Source organism: Camelus ferus, chromosome 7 (assembly GCF_009834535.1).
Source record: "Camelus ferus isolate YT-003-E chromosome 7, BCGSAC_Cfer_1.0, whole genome shotgun sequence".
Lineage (NCBI taxonomy): Eukaryota > Metazoa > Chordata > Mammalia > Artiodactyla > Camelidae > Camelus > Camelus ferus.
The window spans coordinates 75,844,708-75,871,481 of record NC_045702.1 but is presented as its reverse complement, the minus strand read 5'-3'; the positions used below and the strand labels follow the sequence as shown (position 1 = coordinate 75,871,481).

The window sequence follows — 26,774 nt, the reverse complement described above, 5'->3', positions numbered from 1 at the left end:
ACAACATTGTGAACTGACTGTACTTCAATAAAAATATATTAAAAAAAAAAAAGAGAGTAGGAAAAAAGAAGAGATGGCGAAGGTGTGATACCTGACAACATCGGCTCAGTCACAGCCGGCTCGGCGTCCACAGAGCCTCTAGCACCGGCACCCCGCTTTGGGGGCAAAACGGCCCCTAGTCCTGGCTTTGCTCCCTCTGAGATGCACGACAGAACTGTTGTCTCCTTATGATAGTGTCTCATCGCCTATGTGTACAGGCTCCAGAGTGTGCTGGTGTGCGTGTGTGCGCGCGCGCACATGCGTGTGATTCCCCACTTGGCATCTCTTCCTCCCTACCCCATCTCAGCCCTCTCTCATTGGGGAGCATCACGCCCCCGCTAGCCAGTTCCAGGGCCTCAGGCAGAAGCTCTGGTGTGGGCAGGGAGGTGCCAACAGTGTAACTGGGAAATCACCGGCCGCTAGTAAAATAAAGATGCTGGAAACGGGACCTCACTAAAGCCACCTTTTTTTGCCTCAGCTGTGATCTGTTATCTCTGAGGGCTAAGACGGGGAAGCCGAGTAAGAGACGAGGCAGGGGCCCTACCACACCTGTTTCTGGACAGGGCTCATGCAGTAAAACATGTGGAAACGTCCTGGGGCTGAGCGGGAGGGAACACAACGTAAGAAATGCCAAGTAGTCAGGTTGGAGTGGGACACGGAGTGGGGGCTGGGCAGGCGGGGGTGGTAGCCCAACTCTAAGAGGCTGGGGTGTCACCTCCTCTGGTCCCAGCATCTGCCACGTCATAAAATAATTTAAATTCCATCAGAAGTGGTCCAAATGCACTGCGGTGGGGGATTGGCTTAAACCATTACATTTTATCTATGTAATAAAACACATTGCACCCCCTTCTAGGAGTGGTAGAAGTGGCTGTACTGACGTAGAAAGACGTTTATGATCTATTGTTGAGGACATACACAGTAGTAGCTAGTTTTTTTGTGTGTGAAAAACATATATACACTAAATATTGAAAGTGGTTATGTCCTAGTTGTATTATGGGTGAATTTCTTTCTCTATTTTTTTTCTTCAGTGAACATATACTACTTGTGAAATTTTAAAATGAATACAATTACTTAATAATTATTTAAAATTATTGAACATATGCCCCCAGCAATATTTTTTTTTGGTGTTTAACTGGAGAGTAGCCTTAGATGAAGAGCATTCTCTTAACTGCCCAAGGCAGCCGTGGTCCCTCCACCCCTCTCCCCACTGCTTTCCATCTCAAAGCTCCTGTCAGCAGGATGGCTTCTCTGAGCCCTGCTGGGAAGGATGCAGGGACGTGGGGGCGATAAGCATCACTGCCTTCATTAGTAGAGGGAGGGGGGTCTTAGGCAGGTTGAGTGACTCTTGCTTCGAAATCCCCAGTTAATCGGGTCCTGTAGGAGGTAAGGATTGGCCTTTCTTTCTCTCTCCTTCTGTTTTCCAGCTGCCAGCTGCTTCTCTCATGAATAGGTTTTTTTCTGGTTTCAGTCCCATGACTTTGCTTTCCATGTGCTATTGTACCCAGGCCAGCTGGTTAGCAGGACTGGTTTTTAGGGTTATAGAGTCTTCAGGACACACTGGGGTTAAGTGCCATGGGAAAGGCAAAAACAAAGTTAGAAGGTCACCAGGAAATCAGGGGGCCAGGGCCAGGGTGAAAGGAGGTGGGCGCCCCTGGACTGCATGACTAGAGGGTCCAAGTGAGTGTCCAGTAAGTGGGCAGGACACCGTCGGGGACTTGAGGGCAAGGTCCCTGCAGCAAAACTCTCAGGGCCAGAGGAACGCCCAGGTGTTCCCAGATAGCTGTGCAGGCTTTTGCCATGGCTTTGAAAGGTTAAAGTGGGTCATACCCACCTGCTCAGCCCTGCGTTGCCCTCAAGGGGTCCCACGGCTGCAGGTGAGGGGTGCTCTTTTATTCGCATAGTGCCTGCGGGGAGGAGAGCCCAGAACCGCTGTGCAGCTTTCGAAGCTGTTTGGTGGCAGGACTGCTTGTTCTTTGTGAGTTTTTACTACCACTCAGTACCTCTGTCAGTGTTTTCACATGGGGAGATCCTATCTGGAGAAAAGAGATGCCCCAAGAATACCCAGGGTCCCCAGGACCTCGGGCTGCAGCCTCTGAACGCTTCTTGGTTGCTCTGCTTTTTCTTCTAAGGATCAAAGAATTCTGACAGACCAATTCTGGGGCGGGTACCCACTCTGCCTGTGACCCTGGGCAACTTACTTAATTTCTCTGAGCCTCAGTTTCTTCATGTGTGAAGAGAAATACTAATAGTATATGCTTTGGAGTTGTGAAATAATGAACAGAAAGAATTTAGGGGACAGTGCTGGAAGCATACCAAACAGGGATGGACTGGAAAAGCTTGTAACAACTAGTAAAGGCAGAGATGGCTGTTCTTACCAGAATGGAGGGCAAGGTTGCTGGAGCAGATTCTGGAACACCTTCTGGTGCCAGGCATTAACTCATTCACTGCAGGACTGTGGAGAGTTTCTGGAGATGAGCTGGGGTGATGAGAGAGGTAATGATATTTATCAACAAGTGTGAATTACTTCAATATTGTAACAGTCGAGTATGGCAGTACACCACTTGAATATCAATTGTAATTCTAAATGTTAAATATTAATTATTCATTAGAATAAATAAATATTAGCTACAGGGCTTTTAAAGCTAGATTTTCTCTTCCGCAACACACACATGCAGGCATGTACACACACACACACACACACACACACACACACACACACACACACAGCTTCTTCATTTTTAAGACAGAAAACCCAGAGAGGTAAAGGACCACACGTGTCAGACTTGGGTCGCAGCTGTTCAGATGCGCAGTCCCTGGGGTGGGGAGAGTGCACCGCCAGCCTGCTCTGGGCAGCTACCTTCTATGAGCCTCGCAGTCATGCTCTGCCCACTGTGGCTTCTGCAGTGTTGGGGAGAGGGCTGGCATGGGGATACGGGAAAAGCTCCCCGGGCTTTGGAGGCAAATCAAAGAGTTCTCTATTAGTTTTCCAGGACTGCCTTCACACAGTACCACAGACGAGGTGGCTTTAACAACAGGAGTTTATTTTCTCATGGTTCTGGAGGCCAGAAGTTCCAGATCAAGGTGCCCATAGGTTTGGTTCCTTCTGAGGGATCTGTTTCAGGCCATTGTCTGGCAGATGGCTGTCTTATCCCTGCATCTTCGTAACATCTTCCCTGTGTGTGTCTGTGTCCAAATTTTCTCCTCTTACAAGGATGCCAGTAATATGGGATGAGGGCCCTTCTTAACGACCTCATCTTAGAGCCTATCACCAAATATGGTTACATTATGAAGTACCGGGCATTGACTTCAAAAATAATGAATTTGAGGGGAGTCATAATTCAGTTCATAACAGGTTCATTCCTCCCAGCCTGGGGTGGTCTGTCAGCTTTTCTCACTGGTGCATGTAGGGCACATGTCCCTCTGAGATCTCTCTCCAAGTCTTCTTTTTTTTCTCACTTCTTATGGTAAAAATATTCAAACACATAGTAGAATATATACTGACCCATGTATCCCTCACTAAATTCAATATGGGTTAACATTTTGTCAAATATCATTCATTTGTGTGTGTGTGAATTAAAAACAAAATCTGTTTGAAACCATTTCAAAGTTACCTTTAAATACTTCAGTATATGTCTCTAAAAAGAAATGACAAATAAAAAGACAGTCTTTTACACAGCCACCATACCATTACCCTACCTAACAATAATTCCCTGTATCATCTAATAAATAACCAGTCTGTATTCATGATTCTTAGACTATCAGCAAAATGTCCTACCATGATTTTCTTTACCAACCAAGATTCATGCATCGGAAATGGTTCTGTCTCTTCAGGATCTTGTCTCTTTTCATTTTAAACATTCCCGCCACCCTCACCTTTTCTGTTCTCGGTGCTGACTTTTTGAAGACATTAAGGCACAGTGGAGTGTCGCACTTTCTGGTGCTGTCTGATCATCTCCCTTGAGGTAGTGTTTTATTTCAGGTCGTTATGATAAAGAGCTACATGCAAACCACTTATTTACTGTACAACAGTTGTTGAGGACAGTGCCTGGCATGACTCCAGCTCCTTGTGCATGTTCTTCTGTATGAGAAATTTTCACCAGATTTAGGGCCAGGAAAGAGCTGTGTCTGCGACAAATGGTATTTTATTTATTTTTTTCTGATGGGAGCTAGAAGATTGCCTCTCTTTTTATTCAAGAATCACAGAGGGAAATTTACAACTCTGGTACGTTTTAAGGTTATCATATCTCCTCCTTTTTTCCTCAATCCTGTGTTCTAGTTTGTTAAGTCTTAAAGTCCACTGTATGTCTTTCATTATAAATTCTCTTCAAATTCTTTTTTGTTGGTTTGCTTTAAGATCAGGATATTAATAAATCCAGCTGATTCCTCCAAGGCCTTTCCTCACCTCCAAGTTAAGAGATGAAGAACCTGCCCAAAGGTACTTCATAGCCAGTTCCTCTCAGGGAAGCAGAGAATTGCAGAATACTTCCCAAGAGCAAACCTCGTCCTGACACAGAGTGCTCTTCAAGGTAGTTATGATTTAACGTGGACCCTGTCTTCTGACAGTGAACAGGATGTCTGCTCCACTTGCTAATTTCTTAAGGGGATCCTGGCTCTCCCAGAGTGACTTCTGGCCCATAGGTACCTGCCAACATTCAATTGTTCACTAAGTTCTGTGCCAGGAATGGAAAGACATCTAAGAAAGCAGTTATGGCTTCTGAACTATAGGATTTAGGATTTATGGCTCTTTTATATTTCCTTGAGATCACAATAGCTCTCGATATTCAAGGACTTAAACACACCCATCTCAAGGGGCTATTAATCTCAGTGGAAACTTAAGAGCCTGAAAGATAAATATCATGAGGTCTGGTTTTAGTGACTGCTTATTAAGTACTTCTTATGCGCTGGGAACACAAGTGTGCTGTCTTATTTAATCCTCACAACAATTCTGCAATATAAACATGTGTGTCCACATTTTCTAGAACAGAAATCAGAGGTTCAGAGGTGCTAAGTAACTTGCCCGAGTAAGTGGTGAAACTAGGAAACTAGGATTTAAACCTACATCTGTCTCCTAAACACATTTTTTTTTCACATTATACCACGTTGTCTGAGTTTTGCTCTTTGCACAGAACACTAGAGAAAAATACTGCTTCTAGACTTAGAGTAAGGTGAAAGGAAACTATTTTTTAATGCCTTTGACTTCCTCCAATACACGCAGGGCAGGACTGTTCCAGGATGCGAGCTAGGTTAATTCTGTATTTATTTTTTTCTCCTTGGCCCCAGGCTGGAAGAGGCTTCTGACCACCTGAGCAGCCAGTGGCACCTGACAGCACTTTTAGCCGCAGGCACACGGTCTGATCACACAGGCTTCCCGCAGAAGCCCCACCCACGGCCTGCTCCCCTCTACGCTGGCAGAACGGAAGCATCCGCATCCCAGACCGCGAGGCTTGCGGCCCACCAATAACTCAATAGAGCATCCACGGTGGAAGAGTGATTGTGACCTGAATACGCGTGTAGGCAGAGCAGCGGCCCCCGCACCCTCGATTATCTGTGCTGAAGGCAGGACCTTGGGACTGGGTGTGATGCCCTCCATCATTTGCACTGGGAGGGGATTTATTTGGCTCTGGAAGTGTGAGGTCAAGAAGTGTTGACTTAGGGCCCCTCCCGGGCTTCAGGGAATCCCTGAAATTCTATGCAAACTTTGTATTTGTGTATAGATACACATTTTCCTGGAGGAGGGGCCTCAGTTGTCAGATATTCAGAGGGGTGTGTAACCCCCAAAGGTTAGGAATCATTACTTTGGGACTGAGTCAGATAATGCTTTGTTGATTTAATATTAACTGGAGCTCATTTAAAATTAGTTTACCTTTCTATTCAGTTGTCTTGGGATTTGGCTAAGTGGTGGGAAAATGTTAGAGTGAAAAATGTGTCATTGATTAACCAGTGGGAGTTTAATCCAGCAGTTAAGAGCCCAGGGTCTGCAGTGGGACTGCTGGGGTTCAAGGTCCAGCTCTGCTGTTCTCTAGCTGCATGGTCTTGGGGTAAGTAATTTAAACACTCTGAGCTTCAGTTTCGTCCTCTGTAGAATGGGTTGGTAACTACAGCTCTACCTCCTGGTGTTACGTGAGGGTTATGCAAGGTAATAAACACAAAGTCTTTGGCACTACCTGAGGTTAGCCATTGTTATTATTTGTTCTATTATTTCTTATTTTACAGACTGGAGACGTTACTGTTGGCAGAGTCTTTGTGGCAGGAAGACGTCAAGGCTGTCCTTTGAGCTCTCCCACATGCTCAGAACAGGCCGGGTCCTCCCACAGCGTCCCTCTTTTCTCCTCCCAGATCATTTAACGCTGGCTTGGTCTTGAGGGCCAATTCAAGAACCAATTTCTCAGTATCTCCCAGCACATGCCCTATTCCAGCCTGGTTTATTCCTTTCTTCTTTTTAAAAAAATATTAAAAAAAAGTAAAGTATAGTTGATGTACAATGTTATGTAAGTTACAGGTGTGTTATGTAGTGATTCACAATTTTTAAAAGTTATACTCCATTTATAGTTATTATAAAATATTGGCTGTGTATTTCCTATGCTGTGGGATATATCCTTCTAGCTCATTTTATACCTAATAGTTTGTGCTTCTTTCTCCACTACCCCTATGTTGCCCCTTCCCCTTCTCTTTCCCCACCTAGTAACCACTAGTTTGTTTTCTTTTTCAGTTATCTTCACTAGTTTGTTGTATTTTTCAGATTTCACATGTAAATGATATCATACAGTATTTGTCTTTCTCTGTCTGGCTTATTTCACTTAGCATAATGCCCTCCAAGTCCTTCTATGTTGCTGTAAATGGCAAAAGTTCATTCTTTTTTATGGCTGAGTAGTATTCTGTTGTGTGTGTGTATACACACACACACGTACATATATATACATATACATACATATATACACACACATATATATGCCACGTCTTTATCCATGCATCTGTTGATGGACACTTAGGTTGCTTTCATATCTTGGCAATTGTAAATAATGCTGATATGAATATTGAGGTGCATGTATCTTTTCAAATTCATGGTTTTTTTTTTTTTTGGATATATATACAAGAGTGGGATTGCTGGGTCATATGGTAGTTCTGTGTTTAGTTTTTTAAGGAACCTCCATACTGTTTTCTGCAGTGGCTGCACTGATTTACTTTCCCACCAACAGTGTATGAGGGTCCCCTTTTCTCCACATCCTTGCCAACATTTGTTATTTATGTTCTTTTTGCTGATAGCCATTCTGACAGGTGTGAGGTGATACCTCATTGTGGTTTTGGTATCTCTTTCTTCTTAATAGCCTGTAACCTCCACATAAACAGACACCTGCACATGGGTTTTATATAAATATATACATATATATATGAAATTGAGTGTCCCTTCTTATATTAAGCACTATATCTACCTACCTAGCCATCTGTCTAACTGTCTATCTCCTCATTTAGGCCTTACAACAACCTTAGTTCAATTTTACAGAAGAGAAAATTGAGGCACAGACAGGTAAGTGATTTTTCCTAAATCCACAAGCTGTAAACAGCAAATCTGAGATTGCTCCAGATACATATATAGCTTAAAGCCAGTGGAGCTTGCTGTGTTATGTAGTCACTTACTTCCTTGTAACTTCACTTGCAGTGCTGTCTTATGGTATTTAAATTTTTCATGTTATTTTATCCTCAGAAGGCTGTAAATTCCTTGAAGACAGAGATGATTCCTTAGACTACTTTTCACACCTCATGGTACCTAGGACAACATCTTGGGCTTAAGGGTACTCTATAAACACTTGCGTATGGATTATTAAATGATAAAATGTATATGGGAAACAGGTGAAATATGTTGTGTATTTAGTTTGATAATTTAAGTACTTTCTTGTACTATAAGCAGATAGGCTTTTTTTTTTTTTAAAAGAATCATTTCTGTAAAACAGAATTTAAAAGTACATGTTATTATTAATGCTACAATTTTTCTAATGTGCCTATAAAAAGAATAAAAACAAAGCTGAAGTAACAGTACAGGAGGTCTGTGCCTGAAATTTAAATTTAAATTCCATTGCCTGGTGTGAAATAAGGGATTATTCTTTTTATTACCACTACAGTGCTGGTTGTACAATGATCACCTCTTATTATCACAGAGCAGTTTGCTCTGAGGGGATTCTTAACTCTAGCTTTAGAAACACTGAGGAGGAAGAAGAGGAATGTTCCCTGTTCTAACTTCTTTCCTTTGACCTTTACTCAGCCTTTAGAATAAATATTATCCCCATTTTTGCTTATGAAGAACCTGAGGCTCAGAGAGGTCATGCTATTTACACAGGGCGTGGTGGAACCAGAATTTAAAGGCAGTGTAGTATAACTGAATCACCGTGCTGAACACCAGAGACTAACACAGCATTGTAAATTGACTATACGTCAATAAACACACACACATACACACACACAAAGTAAATTACAGGTACACTTCACCCCTAAATACTTCAGCGTGTATATAATTATTTTGTTTGTATTTTGGGGTAGGATTTACACACAATAAAATCCTAAGTGCAAACCGCCCTCCCCCCAAACAACAACAAAATAATGGCAGTGTGCCTGTCTCCAAAGCTGCAGCTCTTCTACTATATGACACTGTTGCTGTGTAACAAATGACCCCTAAAGGTAGCAGTTGAAAGCAATAAACATTTGTTACCTTAAGTGGTTTCTGAGGGTCAGGAGTCAAGGAGGAGCTTAGCTGAGGTCTCAAGGCTCAACTGACACTGGAGAAGCGTCTTCTAAGCTCACTCACATGGCTGTTGGCAGATTTCAGTTCCTTGCTGGCTGTTGGCTAGAGGTCTCAGTTCCTTGCTTGTGGGCTTTTGAGAACCTGCCTGAATGTCCTCACAACATGGCCGCTGGCTTCTCCTGTGAGTGATGAGAGGGAGAGCTCAAAACAGAAGTTATAGTATTCTAAAACCAAATATTGGAAATGACTTATTATCTCTTCTGCTGTATGCTGTTGGTCACACAGACCAACCCTGGTAGAGTGTGATGACAGCCCTGGGAGAGGAGATTACACAAAGGTGTGGCTACTAGGAGGCGCAGATCACTGGGATCACTGGGGCCGTCTTGGAGGCTGGCTACCACAATAATTTGGGCTGATTTTAAGGGTCAGCTGGACAAGATCCAAGTGGTGGCACCTTCCTGTGCCAAGTGCACTGGCCATTTTGTGGGGACTCTTGGGCTGATTCTTTGGGGGCACATGACACCCTTCATGTCTACTCTGGGCTGCGTGTGGACTTTATACTGCCCGGCCTGACATAATATTTCTATACAGTCTGCTCCTGAAGCTCCAGCCCTGAGTACAGAAGGAACAGAGGACCCAATGTTCCTGTAATAAGAAATTTTTTTTTCTCTAAGAACTTATGCATATTCATAAACAGACCTGAAACTTGAACTTCCAGTGTATACTGTAGATAAGTGTATACTGTATATATTGTAGATAAGGCAATATAACCTCTAGCAGGAAGATCAGTTTGGGGGTTAAGGGCTTGGACACTGGGGTCAGAGTCCCTGTGCTGCCACTTACAAGGTGTTTGCCATTGGAAAGTTACTTCTCTGAGCCCTAGTTCCCTGAGTTGTAAAATAGGTCTAATAATATCTACCTCATTTATTGCTGTCTGTTCATTTGTTTGCTTGTTTTGGGTGGGGAGACGATTAACTGAGATAAAGCACAATGTGGCAAATTGTATTTTCCAAAGATGGTGATATCAATGTATATGGATACAGATCACATCCCAAATGCTCTTCTTACTTTGTGTCAGGAAAGGTGGGGCCCATGTTCCCTCCTCATGGGAGGAATTGAGGCAGATTCTTGTAACACACCAACCAGTGGAATGTGGCCAGAGCGATGCTGTGTGATTTCCAGGGCTAGATCATAAAAGGCAGTAAGGTTTCCACTGGCTCTCTGTCTCAGAAGTCTTGCACTTTGATCCTCACCACCATGTGGACCACTATGTGATCCAGGTCACATCATGAGGCCACATGTTAAGTGTTCCAGCTGCCCTTGGTCAACAGCCAGCATCAATCATCAGACACATAAATGAACAAGACTTCAGAAGATTCCAGGCTCCAGCCTTCAAGTTTTCTAGCTAAGGTCCCAGGCATCAAGGAGCAGGGATAAGCAATCCCTACTGTGCCCTCTTTGAGTTCCTGGCACACAGAAAGAGCAACAGATAATACATGATTATTGTTCTAAGCACAAAGTTTTGGGGTGACTTGTTATGCAGTAATAGATAATACAACAATCCTGTCAGTACAGTATCTGAAAACAGTATCTGAAAATACGTGATGAATAAATTCTGGGTTATACATTTGAAAAACAATGTGTCTCATTATAAGATATTTTCAAAGAGCTGGGCCCAAACTCTGTTTTCTTCTAAGCCCAAGCATTTTTGATGGGGTTTTGGGGAAGGGACTTTTTGATTTTGCTTTTCTCTGGCCCCTTTCACATGTAAGATTACTTACCTGACGATAAAGCATAGAAGAGCAGGCGTTTAGGTCTCCATCTCTGACTTGTCTCGTGGACGTCTAGTCCAGCGATGGGGCTGGGAGCCACAGCTGTTTCTGGAACTGGCTTACTTTTGGTTCACTGGTTCAGTTAAGCTGTTTCTGGCGTTAATCAATAGGCATCGAGGTTGTCCACGTTTAGTCCTTGATCTACCCACAAATGAAAATTAGAATCATGTACGTTTTTCTGACATTTCCCTTCTTTTGAAAGCATAACTTAGACTTACCAGGCCCAGACAGCCACATGGGAGAAGCCGGGCCCTGGCTGGAGTTTAAGAGCCACTGTCCCACAAGACCTGGAAGCTTTCCAGGATCCCAGGGACTTGTCTCTCTGTCCTCCCTCCAAGTGTCAGAAGGTCATACAAAAAGGTGTCTGTGTGTGCGAGGCTGTTGGCTTCCTTTGAGGTCCTGGTGTCCCTTGGCTGGGATCCCTGTGCCTGCTGGGGCCCCAGGGCTGCTTAGCCAGCATTTGTAGGTAATGAGGGTAAAGAGTGGGGAAGAGGAACGTGTGGCCAAGGCTCTGGCCCTGCCTATTTTGTTGTTGTTGTTGTAGTAAAATATATATAACATAAAATGTATATTTTTACCATTTTGTGGGGGCTATAGTCGCTAGTTTGTTGTATTTTTTAGGTTCCACATATAAGTGATATCATACAGTATTTATTTTTATCTGTCTGACTTATTTCCCTTAGCATAATACCCTTGAAGTTCATCCATGTTGCTGCAAATGGCAAAATTTTGTTCTTTTTTATGGCTGAGTAGTATTTCATTGTATACATGTATTTCACATTTTCTTTATCCATTCACCTGTTGATGGACACTTAGGTGGCTTCTGTATCATGTTAGTTGTAAATAATGCTGCTATGAACATTGAGGTGCATGTATCTTTTCAAATTAGTGTTTTGGGTGTTTTTTTTTTTTTTTTTTTGATATATACCCAGGAGTGGAATTGTTGGGTCATATAGTAGCTCTATTTTCAGTTTTTTGAGAAATCTCCATACTGTTTTCCATAGTCCATTTTAACCATTTTAAAGTGTACAATTCAGCAGCATTAAGTACATTTACATTGTTGTGCAACCATCACCACTACTGCATGTGCAGAGCTTTTTCATCACCCCAAACTGAAACTCTGTATCCAGAAAACAATAACTCCCTTTTCCCCACTTCCTCCAGCCCCTGGTAATCACCATCCTACTTTCTGTCTCTGTGAATCTGACAATTCTAGGTACCTTACATATTTTGGAATCAGATAATATTTATCCTTTTGAGTCTGACTTATTCCACTTAGCATAATCTTTCCAAGGTCATCCATGTTGTAGCAATGTATCAGAATTTCATTCCTTATTAAGGCTGAAAACTATTCCACTGATGTATATATATATATCATATTTTATTTATTCATGCATTTGCTGATGCCTATTTGGATTATTTCCACCTTTTAGCTTTTGTGAACAATACTGTATTGAGCATTGGTGTACAAAATTTGTTTGAGCCTCTGTTTTCTATTCTTTTAGGTATTTACCTAGAATTGCTGGATATGGTAATTCTAGTGTCTAGAGACCTGACTTGGGTCCTCATCGCGCCCAAAGATCTGTTTGCTAATGGGATGGAACGGGGGCTGTTCTGCTATCTTGGCATCCTGAGGGGCTATGCAAATTAGGCTGACTGTGATCTACCAATATAATGGTACCTTGCGCTTCCATTGAGCATTTACTTTGTGCTAGTTCCTGTGCTACGTACAGTGTCTCTTGCATGACTCTGTGAAGTAGATTTGACTAGTATCCCTCTTTTATAGATTAGAAAACTGAGGCATGGAGGTGTTTCATAACTCTCCAAGGGCACAGAGATTGTTCTGAGCTAGGATCTGAACCCAGACAGCATCATGCTAGCTCCTGTGTGTTTACCTGTACACAATCCTACCTCTCCAAACAGAATGACCATTAAATTAGTCAGCCAGATTGAATTTATTTACCTAGGAGAAATCAATAGCTTATGTGGGATAATTATGGTAAAAATCAGGTAATTAAAAAAGCTAATGTAAGAAGCATCAGTGGTTTAAGAGGACCCCTTTCTAAATATGTTAAAATATTTTTCTTAGCCTACAAGGTATATGAGGAGCCTTGTATGTTGCGTAGCGTTGCTAGTATGTGTATGTTGCTAGTCTCTGTTTGCAAGCGTAAATCCTCTATTCTACAATGTTTTTAAGGGTAACCCAGCAGACCTACCGAAACACACTCGAAGGTATTGAAATTTGCAATGAAATGTATCACTAGATGGCAGTACAAATCAATTTTTAAAAACCCAGCTGCTTTCTAAGTCTGTATAGTAAATTAAGCTCTTGTAAGCCACTTTTTGACATGATCAGGGCAACTGTATTTAATTCAAAATGGGTTTTAATCACCTAGAAGATAATTCACAAGCTTTTAAAAGTTAAAAGACCTGAAAAGCGTAAAGGCTTTTGTAAGGAAAACTTCTAAAATTTTAGAAATTCCTGCTTTGGAGGAAGACAGTTTTAAGTAAGTGTTTTGACTTGGGAAACTGCATCAGTAAGGTAATATCATATACACATACTTCTAGAATTCTTTCAGTCCACCATCTTGGTTTGGATAAGAATCAGCCTTTAGTCTATAATTGAAATATAGTTGTCAAATTACTCCTTGGGGAAGTTCCTTTCAGTTAATGCCAGAGAAAAAGCCAGTATTTAAGTAATTCAGGAAGCCAGAAATGACCCACAGGTTGGTTTGACATCTGAGCTGCTGGGTCTATTGACCTGTGGTTGAGATAATGAAATAGATCTCACCCATTAGCAGGGGATTCCCAGCTTTTTATGTGGGAGTGAGTGGCAGGCAGTGAGAGGTGAGGCAAATGCATTTGCTCATCTCAATTTACCAAGGTTTGGCTCCCACAGGATGAATTTTAATGATCTGATATCCTGTCTAGGAGAAAGAATTAACTTTTTATTTCAGGGAAGGCCTGGACTCAAAATGGAAAACTAAAGTAGAAATGGATTCTTTCTTTTTTCTCTAACTATCATATGCAAATAATAGGCTCTTCTAGAAGGTTCACAGGAAACCAGCATCAAAGAAATGGAATCCAGCTAATTCCTCCAAGAAACTGAAGTTTCAGAACATGCCTTTTGAAAGGGAAACACAGGCTGACTCCTGCCCATAGACCACCAAGAGCCAAAGCGTATCTGAAAGGCATTATCAAAGCACGGAGTGAGAACATCCATGGTCAAGACCAACCTCTGTGACCTTATGGGCAAATCATTTAGCCTCTCTGAGCCTCAGATTCCTCAGCTGTTAAATGGGCATAATAATACCTCACAGGGGTCCTGGGGGGGCTAATGCGATAAGGGATGTGAAAGCACTTGTAAGCAATACGGCGCCATCCACATATTGGCTATTGCTCCTTTTAACATGTTAGCCCTCCCAACCCCGTGGTCACCCCCAACACACAAATGTAGACTGGAAACCCCAGCATCGTCTTTGTTCTCTAATGCCCCACATCCGTCAGTCTTCACCTCTTAGTCTCCATTTCCACAACTGGAAGAGTCTACTACATGGACTTTCTGCTTCTCACTGACTTTGCTTGACTCCATCCTGCTCACTGCTGAAGAAATAATCCTATTAAAAACTCACTTTGATTATATCTTTCCTCTGTTCAAAAATTTTCCATAGTTCCCTATTGCCTGCAAAATAAAGTCCAAACTTCAAAGTACCTGGAATTAAAAGCCATTGACAATCTGATCCTCCTACCTAAATAACTTCAATGGGAGGGCCACACAGAAATCAAAATGTCAGTGTTACTGCTGAGAAATGCTACGTTGGAGGATCGGTTATGCAGCCACAAGGGTTTGCTATCAATTTTTTCTTCCTGCTCCTTCAGTCTTGACTTTGAGAAAGTCCATCTGAGGCTTGCCTTCCACTCTGGGGTCATGTTAAGGGAATCTTACCCAACTCTCTATCTATTCTAGCCTCCCCAATACTCCTGCACTCACTCACCTGTCCTGTAGTGTGCTTTGCCATGGATTCAGTTTACTTTTTGAGAGCACGCCCCTTTTTTTGGATGAGAGCACGTCCTTTTGATGAAAACCAGAAACTCAAAACCTATTGGGTGAACCTGACTCCTAGATGTGTTTTTGACCCTCGCAGTGTCTGCACTGTGTTTAACTATATACCAATTTCCCAAGTAGTTAACGGGGAAGAACTGTGAAGGGTCTGAGATTTTATCTTACTTGCAGACGAAGAAGCTAGCCTGCCACAGTCTCATGGATGCTGGCAGAACACAGTAGACTCCTGGGTCACAGACAAAGGACAGGATTTATTACTCCCAGCCCAGCAAGCAGCATGCTGGTGTTGGTTCCCCTGCCATGTTCCCAGACAGAGAGCTGTGAGGAGAGGGTTGGGTGGGACCTGCAGTGCAGTGGGTTATGTTACCAGAGAGGACACTGAACTTAGGGAACCTGAACCTTTTATAACGGGCAATGAGTCAACCTCAACTTTGCCCCAGAGGGAGACATTATCTTCTTAGAGAACAATAAACAAACCTACTCTTTGCTCTGGAGGGAGACCCTGTCTCCATCCTCTCAGGCTGTTTGCTACACAAAGAGTCTTGAAAAGATAGCCTGGAATAAAGGCAGTCAGTGTCTCTTGCAAGATGTGCAGAAACACAGAGGCTCATGTAGAACTGTCTCTCAACAACAACCAATTCGGGGAGAATCAGATCTTAATGATACTGAGTTTTCCTATCAGTGAATATAGTATATCCTTACATTTTAAAAGATTTTGTTTCAAGTCTTTCACTGAAGTTTTATAATTTGCTCCATAAAGGTTTATACATATTTTGCTAAATGTATTCCTGGGAATCATTATTTTAGTTAATACTTTTTAAAAATTATATATTCTAATTGCTTGCTGCCTGATAGAGAAATACAACTTAAAAAAAAACTTTTTAAAACTTCTAAATTGTAAAGTAAGTCATAGAAACAGAAAACACAATGAAGCAAATGCAGAGCTTAGTGAGAAACTAGTATGGTGGATACCCTGTAGCCACAACCCGGGTCAAGAAACAGAACTTTTCTAGTCATCTCAGGAGTCCCTCCACATGCCCCCTGCAGTTCCCAGCCCCTCTCTTCCTCCACAACAATCACTGTCCTGACTTCCATAGCAATCTCTCCCTTGCACTTCTTTATGCTGTAATTTAGTCTTGCCTATTTTTTTTTTTAAAACACCTTGTTATGTCTTTTAAGTCTCTTTTAATCTACAGATTCTCCCTCCCTCCTTTTGTTTCCTTATACTTTATCTATTGTAGAACTCAGTCTCTGACAGAGTTCTACAGTCTGGATTTTTGCTGACTATTCCTCTTTTGCTTTTTACCTCTATCTAGAATTAGTGTGGGGACAGAATTCTTGATAGGCTACTTTTGTTTACCAGCATGAATATTCTTCCTGGGCCACCCCTGTCTAGGGTAGTGGCCATCTTCAAGTGTCCTTAGGGTGAGATTTGCACATTTAGCCCGTCTACTCCAGTGGCCCAAGGCTCCCAAGCCTTACTCCGATGTAGGCACCTGCCTTCAGACAGTCCCAGCTTTTGCATTTGCTTACACTTCACGTTCAGCTTTCCGTTTACTCTTCTTTCTCATTTTTATGCCTTTGGGATTTCTCTTACTTCCTTGCAAGCTAAGCTGTGTATTAAAAACAAGCTCACTGTGATTTGTCCAAGACCTGGAAGGCTTTTTAGTGTATCTAGTTCACACTGTCAGAAGCAGAAGCCAGGAATAATCTTTTAAACATTGTGGGACAGTTTCCATCACTCTCAGCCCTCTCAGCCACCTCGCTGCTCCTCCAGTTAGTCACCTTATTCCTGCCTAGTGCCCTTACACTAGTGGCTCCCCTGTGTGGCATGTTCCTCCCCCTTCCTTCCCACGGTCGGCACGTTCTTATCATTCAGGTCTCACTTTAAATGCCACCTTTTCACAGCAGCCTTCCTTGATCAGCCTCCTTGCTTCTGCACCACATCACCGTGTTTCGATTCTCTCTAGGGCACCGACTATTATTAGCTGACATTATCTCTTTTCCTACTAGAACAGGAGACCTGTAAGACCAGGGACCTTGTTTGTCCAGTTTGGCGCACAGTCAGTACTCTGCACATCTCCTGAAGGACGAGCACTGAGCATTGGCGACGCCATCTCTAGACAGGACCCCTGCTCTCCAGGGCTCCGCGGTGCCCACTGCTTCCTGTTATCCTCCCAGCCCAGCTTGCTTTATCTTCCTGGCCCCTGTAGGCGTTTGAGTTTTCAATCCCTGCTCATAAATGTTACTCTAAGTATCTTTGACATTTTGAGAACAGAGGCTGTGTTTTATGTTTCTTCTCCTTCTTCAATGTCTTGCACATAGAACGAGGGAAAGAATGAAATCTCACTGAGTATCTCCTGCCAGTCAAGCGCTGCGGCAACACTACAATTTAGAGCCTCACAACACTATGAGGCCAGGAATTACTACTTGTGTTCATTTAATAGGTGAGGACACTGAGGCTTTGCACTGTTTAGAGTTACTTAGCACATGAAGGGTCTGGCTTTGGGACCTACCAAGACAACACACACATGAACTATTGCAAAAGGGCGGCTCATGTCTGAGGAACAGGTAGCTGTTTCCAATACGCAGAAGTCGAGATGGAGCAATTAATTGGATATTAATGGTCTGGCTATTTATTTATCAATTTCATTCCACTGAGTCCATGAAGATTTAGCTTGAGGTTTTCCTGTATTTGGCTAGAAGAGGCTTTGGAGATGTTAATTATGCCTTCCACATGACGGTCCTTCACATCTGATAAATGTCTGCTGTTGGCAAAATATTATGGAATCTGATAGCAAGCAGATTTCCCAAAAATAGTTATTTCATTCAAATCATCACCTGCCGTTGGATCACTGGACAAAGACGGATACCGAAGGTATGCCACACCACCAAGCAATCTTTTAAATAACAAAATCTTATTTTTATTTTTATTTTTTACAGAAATTCAGATATTCCAACAAATTTCTTTACAATTCCTGGACCTTAAAAAAATTACACACAACTTTTGGACGCAATACAACAGAACAGAATGAGAAAGGGAGTCACTTTTTTTTTTTTTAAAAAAGGTAAAAACATACTTCTTATACTTAATTGACATTTAGCGATTTACATGTGTATTACCTATGTACAAATGGTACATGGTCAATGACCCCTCTTCAGAGCACTGTGGATGCTAAATCACACTTAGGTTTTATGGAGAAAACTTGTTAAAAACATTTGCATGTGGATGTGAAGCACTTTTTCACTTTCATAAACGCCGCTACTAGTCCTGTAGGACTCCCTGTGGAACCTGTAATTTACATGGATTAGAGAAAGCCAGTACCTTCTATTTTTATTGTAGGTAAAGTAGAGAGGTACCTCCCTTTAAATAAATGATGAATTCTTGAAAAGTTGTGTGTAATTAAATTTAGTAAGTAGAGTGGTTTGAAAGTAGTGGGAGAGCTATTATTTAAAGCAACAAATAACTCCCAGATGGCTAATACTTTATAGAGATAATAAGTATTCCCTTAATTGGGTGCTTGAGAAAATCCGTGTCTTTGTGAATTGGGTTGCACTTGTTTGACTGTATCTTTAATATTCATTTAGCCATTTGAAACCTAATCTCATTTATGGTGAAAAAATGGCTAGTACCAGAAACACTTGGCAAAACTGAGTGTGGTCCTAACAGAGACAGGGTAAGAGAAATCCACCGTAATCTGTACCACTTCTTGTATTATCCTGTGTGGTGTTCCAGTGATTTATGCTAATTGGATCTTAATCTTAAGTCTAAAAATGAAGGCATTCTACACTCACATGTTTTCTGCTCAGGTAGAGAACATGGTTTGGCTTACACTGACTACCCCTGCACATACATTTTAGCTTGTGTTCATTTTCAAGGAATTGGCTACTTTGATATTAAATGTTTTTGTGTTGTTGCAGATTGGCAGGATATGTGGTGAGGGTGACGGTGGGGGAAGCCTGGGAGCAAAAGATTGTTGAAGACAACTGATCATTTGTCACTACTTCCAGACGCCAATCAACTAAAAAAAATTGAGTGGTCTTAAAACCAACGTTAGTCAACAAAAAGGCAACTTACTCCTACTAAGTTTCTTTGACCTGTGTAAGTATATATTCATTTATTTCTAAGGCTATTAAATTATTACTTATTTTGTTAGTACCACTTACTATCATTTAGAAATAGGTTTAATGGAATGATTTTTTTTTTAAATAAAGATGCGTGCCTGTCAGTAAGGGAAAGAAAGGATATGGATTTCTGATGACATGTCGGCAAAGAAATAGGAAAAAAAAAAGATATTTTAGATGTCTATTTGTAAAGTATATTGAATTCCTATGCATATACTAGGGAGAATTAGAAAAAGTGTTTGTTTGATAGTAGCCTATATATTACATGTGAGCATCCAAGGTGAAAATGAGCTTTCTATCTTTTTTAGAGTTCCTTGATGCCGTTTCCTGAAAGATAGGGAAGTCTATGATGTGAAGGTGTAATATACAGCTTGATGGAGTAATGGTATATTCAGAAACACTTTCTCAGTAATAACTTGTACAGACAGATTAAACTGAACACAGACTCAGTAAAACGTTTGAAGCATTACATCTCTTAACTGAGTGGTTGTAACTAATTACACAGTGAAATAAATGAACGGCAGAGACAGGAACCGAAGGTCATGGCTCCTACGAAAATATTCAGAGGCATTTTCTAAGACGCTTTCTCAATCACTGATGCCTGATCAGCTTCTTGGCTATTGAGATAGGAATAATTTAGGATTGACTGCCTTTTTTTAAAATAATTTTGCAAGATTAAAGCTTTTTATTTTCTGTTTGATTAAAAAAGGACAGTTTACAAATTTCAGTACATATATATTTTACATGTTCATTCTAGCACATTTATATTCCTCTTCCTTAAAATATTTCCTGAAGGTGATTTCTCATGAATGTTATCTGCCCTTATTCAATGATAGTTTCCAATGAGCTGGTGTTTAATCCATGATCACGTCTTCTTCCAGAAAATCATTCCCATCTCTGCCGATCTAGATTTAGAAGATGCTTTGAAGTGGATACTTCAACTCTCTCCCATATCCATCTCGGTACTCTGATCTCTCCCAAGCGTCTTCCTTCTTGATGTTGATGTACAAAAGCTGTTATTCGATTTGTTTAGCTGTTATTTGATTTGTTTTGTGCTCATTCTAGAGAATATTGGCTTAGCAGAACTGCAGAACAGGATAGGGGAGTGGGAAAGAGAAAGAGAAAAGAGAGAAAGAACAAATGTATCATTTTCTGTCCGCAAGATTTTTGTGCGTATTTGTCATGGAAAAACCCCACCAACAAATGGTTCAAATGCACTTTAGACTTGCTTTCAAAAAGACTGAAAAGTTTGAGGTTTCCGGTCCATTAAACAAACAGCACAGTCTTCCTGGCAAGGGGGTCCCTTGAGAACCCAGGTGTGCATGTTCCCTACATCTGGGTGAAGATTACAGGTGGCTTTGAAGGAGCAAGGAAGAATGAGAAATGATCTCAAGCATCACCAATTTTTCTGACTGGCATAGAAAATGTCTCAATTGAGTGTTCACCTTTTCCTTCCAAGGTTTAGTTATTCAGTATCCAATCAACATTATAACAGCTACAAAAGTAATGGTTATAAAGATGAATCACCTCCAGTCCAGTCACTGTGAGACACCAAAGTTTTTCTTCTCATGTTTCTTTCTATTCCTTATCTAAAAGTGCTCTTATTTGGCATAGTTGGAATCACAGTCTAGATGACATTTTTAACATTATATTAAAAACAATTTCCTACATTTCCCCTCCTGGTAGCATCAGCATCAGTTTTGCATGACTGTGTAATATGCCATTCCAATCTCATTCCTTTCCATTCCATGCTCAATATTCCATTCTCAACTATGTTACCACTATCAGATGTGTAGGTAGGTTTCCGCTTCTTTTGTTATTATCAATAATGAATGTCTTTGCATATAAAACTCTGTTTTTAAAATTTCTTTCTTTAGGACAAATTCTCAGGGGATGCTGCTTTTTCTTTTCTCCAACATATTAGGGACTATGCCTGCACTGATATAGACCACAAATAGTACAATCGATTCCACGGTTTGGATGATTTTCATAGACTTTGGCACTGTTAACCAGGGCTTAGGGGTACCTTAAAGACTGCAGAGTTGGGTCAGTGCACCGAGTTGGCCAGATTTGGGCTGAAAGAAAACAGCCTGTTGGGTTTTACATCACAGAGCACGTAGAAACACAAAGTATAATAAAATGATTGCCCCATTATTCAGTTACAGTCCTCGTTCCACATCACAAGGTAAGATTATGGTTTCTGAGTAAGTGCTAGAGAAACCTCTGAAAGATTCTGTTGTTGCTTCCAGAATTTATCCCCTCGCTGTTGTCCAACATGCTTTAAGAACTCTTAATGCACACTATGATTTTTAACGCACTTCTCTCACTCTTTAATGTACCCAGACTACACAGGGGATAACTGAAATACAACCATGTCATAATGATGATTAGTCTGTAATGATCCTCTGAGCTTGAATCATGCTGGCAGAAACCCTCCGGAAGAGAATGCTTTCTTCAGATATTTTTAAAGGGAACATAAGCAAGCAATCTGTGGATTTTACAGTGTTAAAGGCACTTCTAAACCTTGAGTGGTCTCTCAGCTTCATGGTCATGGAGGTGCTCTTGCTAGATGGAATCCAAAGTTGGGTTTCTGGGTCCATGATGTCACGACTCCAGCATCATTTCATTTCACTCTGCATACTTCTCTATTTAAAATCCACAAAGCTGAATGTCTGGATTTTCCAGTAAGATCTGTACAAAGTGCTAGGTGGGGTGGGGAAGAGGGAAAATGGGTGGGGTTGTAAACATATGAAGGAGAATAGGGAAATGGATGTTGAAAAGTGGCTGTGCATTTGGAAGAGAAGGTAGCACCCGGATGGGCCCAGGGCTATGTTTGTGTGATGTAGGGGAAGAGGGAGGCGAGAAGGTAGCCCCTGTTGTCTTAAGGTTCGCAAATGAATATACCCCTGATTTCATGATAGAAAAACTTGCTTGGTTGTGAACCGTTCATTAGCATCTAGGAACCGGAGACTCCTACTTTCTCTTTCTCCAGCTCTAAACTGCCGATTTGGCTTTATGACATCATGTTGGGTTGGGAAGACAGCAAATGGGTGGAAGGACTTTAGATCAGCCCCCAGAGCTCTGACACCCAAGTCTGGGGAGAAGGGAGCTTTCTGCAGGGTAGGAACCTTCCTGGGAAGATCCTGAGCCCTCTTGTGGGAAGGGAACAGCTGAGGCCAATCTCACAGGGTTTCCTGTTTATGCCTCACCATCTGGGTCCACAGCAGAGGGTGCTGACCAGGACAAGTCATCCATCACCAACCCTTCTTGGATCTGTTCTGGTCTTAGGTCACAAGTAGACTCCACATAGCCAAACACCTCATTGGATCTCTCACTGTCATCTCACCACTGATTATTCAGCCCTTCTTTCTTAAAGCTCTCTTCTTTGTTGACTTTTGTCAACATTGGATTACACTCTCCACCCCTAGTATAAACCTTGGTCGGGGAATTGAGAAGTGAATGGAAAATGAGAGAGTGAAGCCAGTGAGCCAGTCCTGGACCAGAGTGAGGCCAGCAAGGCTCCTAGGGGACCAGACTGAAGGAGGCGATCACTCTCAGGGTTGTGCAAATACAGGGTGAGGGCCTCCTTAAATTTTGCACTCTAGGCTCCTCATTTGCCTCATCCTAGTCCCAGTCCTGCCTGTGAGCATAGGCTGCACCGTCACGAGGCCTCCTGGGAAGCTGGCTGGGCTGGGGTCACCCAGACACCGCTCCTACCATGTAGGAGCGCGTGATACCAATATGCAACAGGAACCCCAGGGCATGCACAAATCCTGCAGACACTGCTAGGCTAAAAGAACTAGCACATGTGTTCCATGGGTGAGCAGAACATCAACACTCCCCACGCGACACCAGGAAAACACTTTGGTGAAGGAATACAATTGGAATGCTACGGCGATTGCTTAAATGGCCTGCACGAAGAAGAATTTTCCACCTGAAGGCTCGGAAAGGGCTAGCCCTTCAAACAGATGTGTGAAGCCAGTAGGTGGAAGAGGATAAAGGGCAGGGTTTTCCTCTCCAGATGCTGTCACCACCCCTTCCATCTAATGATTGTGAGACACCAGGGCCCTTTGCAGAATGGGGGGAGCATGAGCACAGTTACACTGTGATCCTCACTTTGTAAAACATTCTGTTTTTTGCAAAACTTTTGCTAACATTTCCCATGTACCATGGATGTTGCATAGCTCAGGGAGGCAATTTAGAAGCTGTCATCTTCTCCTAGGTTTGTACAGAGCAAGACTGAATAAATAAGTCATTCAATGCTGCTTCGGATCTTTGTTCAATCAGGTTTGTCCTTGTAACATGTCATGGGCTCTGAGTTGCCTGTGTTCCATTTCCAAAGGGCTCTTTGCAAAGCCTTTTGGAAGCTGTCATTTGAATCACTGCTCATGAGAGCAGCATTTATAACGGACACACTGTCCAGACTATCTCAATGCTGGGCGGCATTGAATTTTCTGTGTTTGCCGACTTTGAAAGGTCTTCTGCGAGCTGCTTCTGGGGATTGTTCCTATCTTATCTGTTCCGTTGGGGCCTGGAGCCCCCACTGCCAGGAGGGCTCGGGGGGTAGGGCAGGCAGTGTCTGAGTGAGAAGAATGCTTGGTGGGAGCAGTCAGGCTTTTGGCAGAATGGATTGCTGTATCTTTGTTGTGAAAATGAGTAAGGAAGAAATTCCAGGCCATTTTTTTCTCATTGGTTTTTCAAACTTTGTCATTTTCTCCCACTCTGTTGTTTCAAACTGTGCCCACCTCTAACATCTCTAGGAGGTTCAATAAAGTCTCCTGGAAATAACATCTCACCGCCTGTGCCCTCAGGCGCTCCAGATGGGTTCTGCCCCACAGCGGGTGTGGCAGGTTAAAGCTGGCAGCAGATTCTCTGCCTTTCCTCTCATTGAGAGATGGGTCTATGGTCCCCCCCACCCCAAATCTGGGCTTTAAGAGAATTGGTGGTTTATTTTTTAAAGTAGTTAAAAACACAAAATTTACCATCTCAACCATTTTTAAGTGTACAGTTCAGTAGTGTCCAGTATATTCACATCGTTGTGAAACATCTCCAGGACTTTTTCATCTTGCAAATCTGAAACTCCATACCCATTAAACAACATCCCCCTTTCCTTCTAACCCACCCCTGAGTAACCACCATGCTGCTTGCTATTTCTATGAATTTAATGTCTTTAGAGAGTGCCTTTAAGTACAATCACACAGTATCTGTCTTTTTGCGACTGGTATATTTCACTTAGCATAACATCCTCAAGGTTCATCCACGTTGTAGCAGGTGACAGAATCTCTTTCTCTTTTAAGATAGAATACTACTCCATTACACACACACACACACACACACACACACACACACACACACATTTGGTTTATCCACTCCTCTACTGAGGGACATTTTGGTTGCTTCCACCTCTTGGATATTGTCCACAGCACTGCTGGGACATGGGTGTGCAAATACCTCTTCAAGCCCCTGCTTTCAGTTCTTTTGGATGTATACCCCAAAGTGGAACTGGATCATATGGTAGTTCTATTTTTAATTTTTTGAGGAACTGCCACCCTATTTTCTTCTTCTTTTTTTTTTTTTTAACTTTTTTTTATTGAGTTACAGTCATTTTACAATGTTGTGTCAAATTCCAGAGTAGAACACAATTTTTCAGTTATACATGAAATGGTCACCCTATTTTCTATTGCACTATTTTACAATCCCACCAACAAGGCACAAAGGTTACAATTTCTTCACATCTCTCAGATACTTGTCATTTTCTGGTTTTCTGAGAGTAGCTATCCTCATAGCTGTGAAGTGGTATCTCACTGTGGTTTTGATTTGCATTTCTCTGATGATTACTGATGCTGAGAATCTCAGAGTACTGGCAGTTTCTGATTCCCCTGCTGGAGTGACCACACTGGAGAGGCCTTGGTGGTAGGTGGGGAGGGAGAGCAGCTCAGGTGAGCCCACCTTTCCAGCCAACTCTGTAAGGGGCCCTCAAGCCATCTTGGACCCTTTATAGAGCTGCTCTACCCGACAAATGCCACACAGTAACCCTAGTTGATGTTACATGGAGCAGAATTGCTCAGCTCAACTCTTCCCGAATTCCTGATCTGCACAATTGTGAGATATAATAAAAGAGGTTGTAGTAGTCATCCTAATGGGTATGAGTTTTTTCAACAAACCATTTACCAAGTTTCAAGCCACTAAATTTTGGGGTAGTTTGTTACACAGCAATAGAGAAGCCAACAGTGGCAAATGCCCTTTCTCTGGCTGTGGTTTAGATTGCTGCATTAAATATACTGTAAACCACACATGTGGCTGGCAGCTGCACAACGCTCACAAGTCAGAAAGAGCACTGCCATCTCTGACTTGTGTTTTCCTTCCTGATACATAATTTCTTGAGAAGCAATACCTGAAACCCCATCGCCCGCTCACTGGTCTATCCAGGTTATCTGTTTGGGGAATCACTGGCTTGTCTCTCAAGTGGTCTAACAGTAGGGGGTTTGGATCTGTACTGGAAATCAATGCATGCTCACAACATGCTTCTGGGCTGAATGAAGGTCTAACACTGATTTTGGTTGCAGATTGATTAACACTTGCATTATAGGTGATGAGAAGGTCTGAATTCGTTGTGGTGGCTTGTATATTCCCACTGCTAATCTTTACTTGCAGCCCCCCCCCCCCCAATCCCCATCAGCACACTCGCTGGCCCTTGACTGCAGAGATGCAAGAAGACAGACAGCAGGATAGGAAGCTACAGCCCCAGTTACCGCCCTTCTACACTCTCTAATGTCTTTTTACCCCAACCAGAAAGGCAAGACCGGTGCTTCTTTCTGGGTTTTATAATTCAGCTCGCATCCAAATTCTTAGTTGCTCAGGCTGTGCTTGTACCTGCTTGGTGGCATCTATAGCTTAAGAGCTGGGTGCCAGAGGCAGAGGGATGGGGAGTCGGGAGAAGAGGAAAGAAGGACAAATCTCTGGCTCTTTTCATGTAGGACCAGTGACTATGTTTACATTTTTAGACAGAAAGCAAGATCCGAAATAGAAATAACTTACTCCTGAAGACTTCCACCACCTTCCCTGTCATAGCTCATTTTAGTTTCTATCATATTTCAGCTTATTTGCTTCACAGCATTACTCATCATCTGTAACAATAGTACGTTTTTTCTCATTCTCTGTTTTTCTCCCTCACGAGAATGCCAGCGGCAGGCCAGCGGCACCTCCGGCTTTCTCACCAGTGCAGCCCAGCTCCCAGCCCAGAGCCTGATCTATATGGCAGGTCATCAATAAATCCTTGCTGAACAAATGGAAGAAGTAAGAAACAGAAGAGGATCTCCTGCTCCCTGCCAGTAATCCAGTAGGTCAGAGCTTCTCAAACTTCAGTATGCTTAGGACTCCCCCAAGGATCTTGTTATATATGCAAATTTTGATTTAGTGAGTCTGGGGCGAAACTTGAGAATTTGCATTTCTAACAATCTCCCAGGTGATGCTGCCACCACCGTTAGTCCCACACTCTGAGAAGCAAGGCACTGGACTGTGCTCCCCGAGGAGAGACTGTGTTCTGTTCATCTTTGTATTCCCAGCTCAAGGAGGTGCCTGGCTGTATAACAAGTGCTCAAGAGTTGTTTGTTGAACTAATGGATGAAACCAACCAATCACAGGAATCTATGAAAAACTCGGCAAAGCAAGTCTCAAGAGAATGGTGAAGGTACTCAGTGAACTGAAACATCCACGGAGACTTTTTGGGAGCTTTCCATTTCTTCCACCTCCATTAAAGAGCTGGACAGAGGTGGGGGAGGGAGGTCCCTCATCCTGAGCCCGAGAGAGATTTTATCACTTGGTTGTAACAATAATTATTACTATTTTTTAGTATAAATACATAGAAAGGTAGCTAGGAAATGAAAAATGGATAACCTGGGACAGTCCTAGCACATTCTCTTTCCTCCCTCCTTCCCCCAGCCTCTTCTTTTTTTCTAGGCTCTATATTCTCTGCCTTCTG

The 26,774-nt window shown here is 42.3% G+C and overlaps 1 protein-coding gene across 3 annotated transcripts in view; it reads right to left on the bottom strand.

Annotated features, from left to right (window-relative positions):
• The window catches only part of LHFPL3 (LHFPL tetraspan subfamily member 3), a 629,939-nt gene that overhangs the window by 93,485 nt on the left and 509,680 nt on the right, over window positions 1-26,774 (bottom strand). The window contains exons 3-5 of one of the 3 annotated variants that reach the window (XM_032484193.1): window positions 10,555-10,746; window positions 8,741-8,952; window positions 2,415-2,515 (exon numbers count right to left, since the gene is read on the bottom strand). In XM_032484193.1, the coding sequence (XP_032340084.1) occupies window positions 10,709-10,746 (38 nt within the window). In that variant the 3' untranslated portion in view covers window positions 2,415-2,515; window positions 8,741-8,952; window positions 10,555-10,708. Of the gene's footprint in view, window positions 1-2,414; window positions 2,516-8,740; window positions 8,953-10,554; window positions 10,747-17,553; window positions 19,879-26,774 lie in introns of those variants that run through there. The other 2 variants (XM_014556109.2, XM_006181028.3) reach the window with 2 other exon arrangements.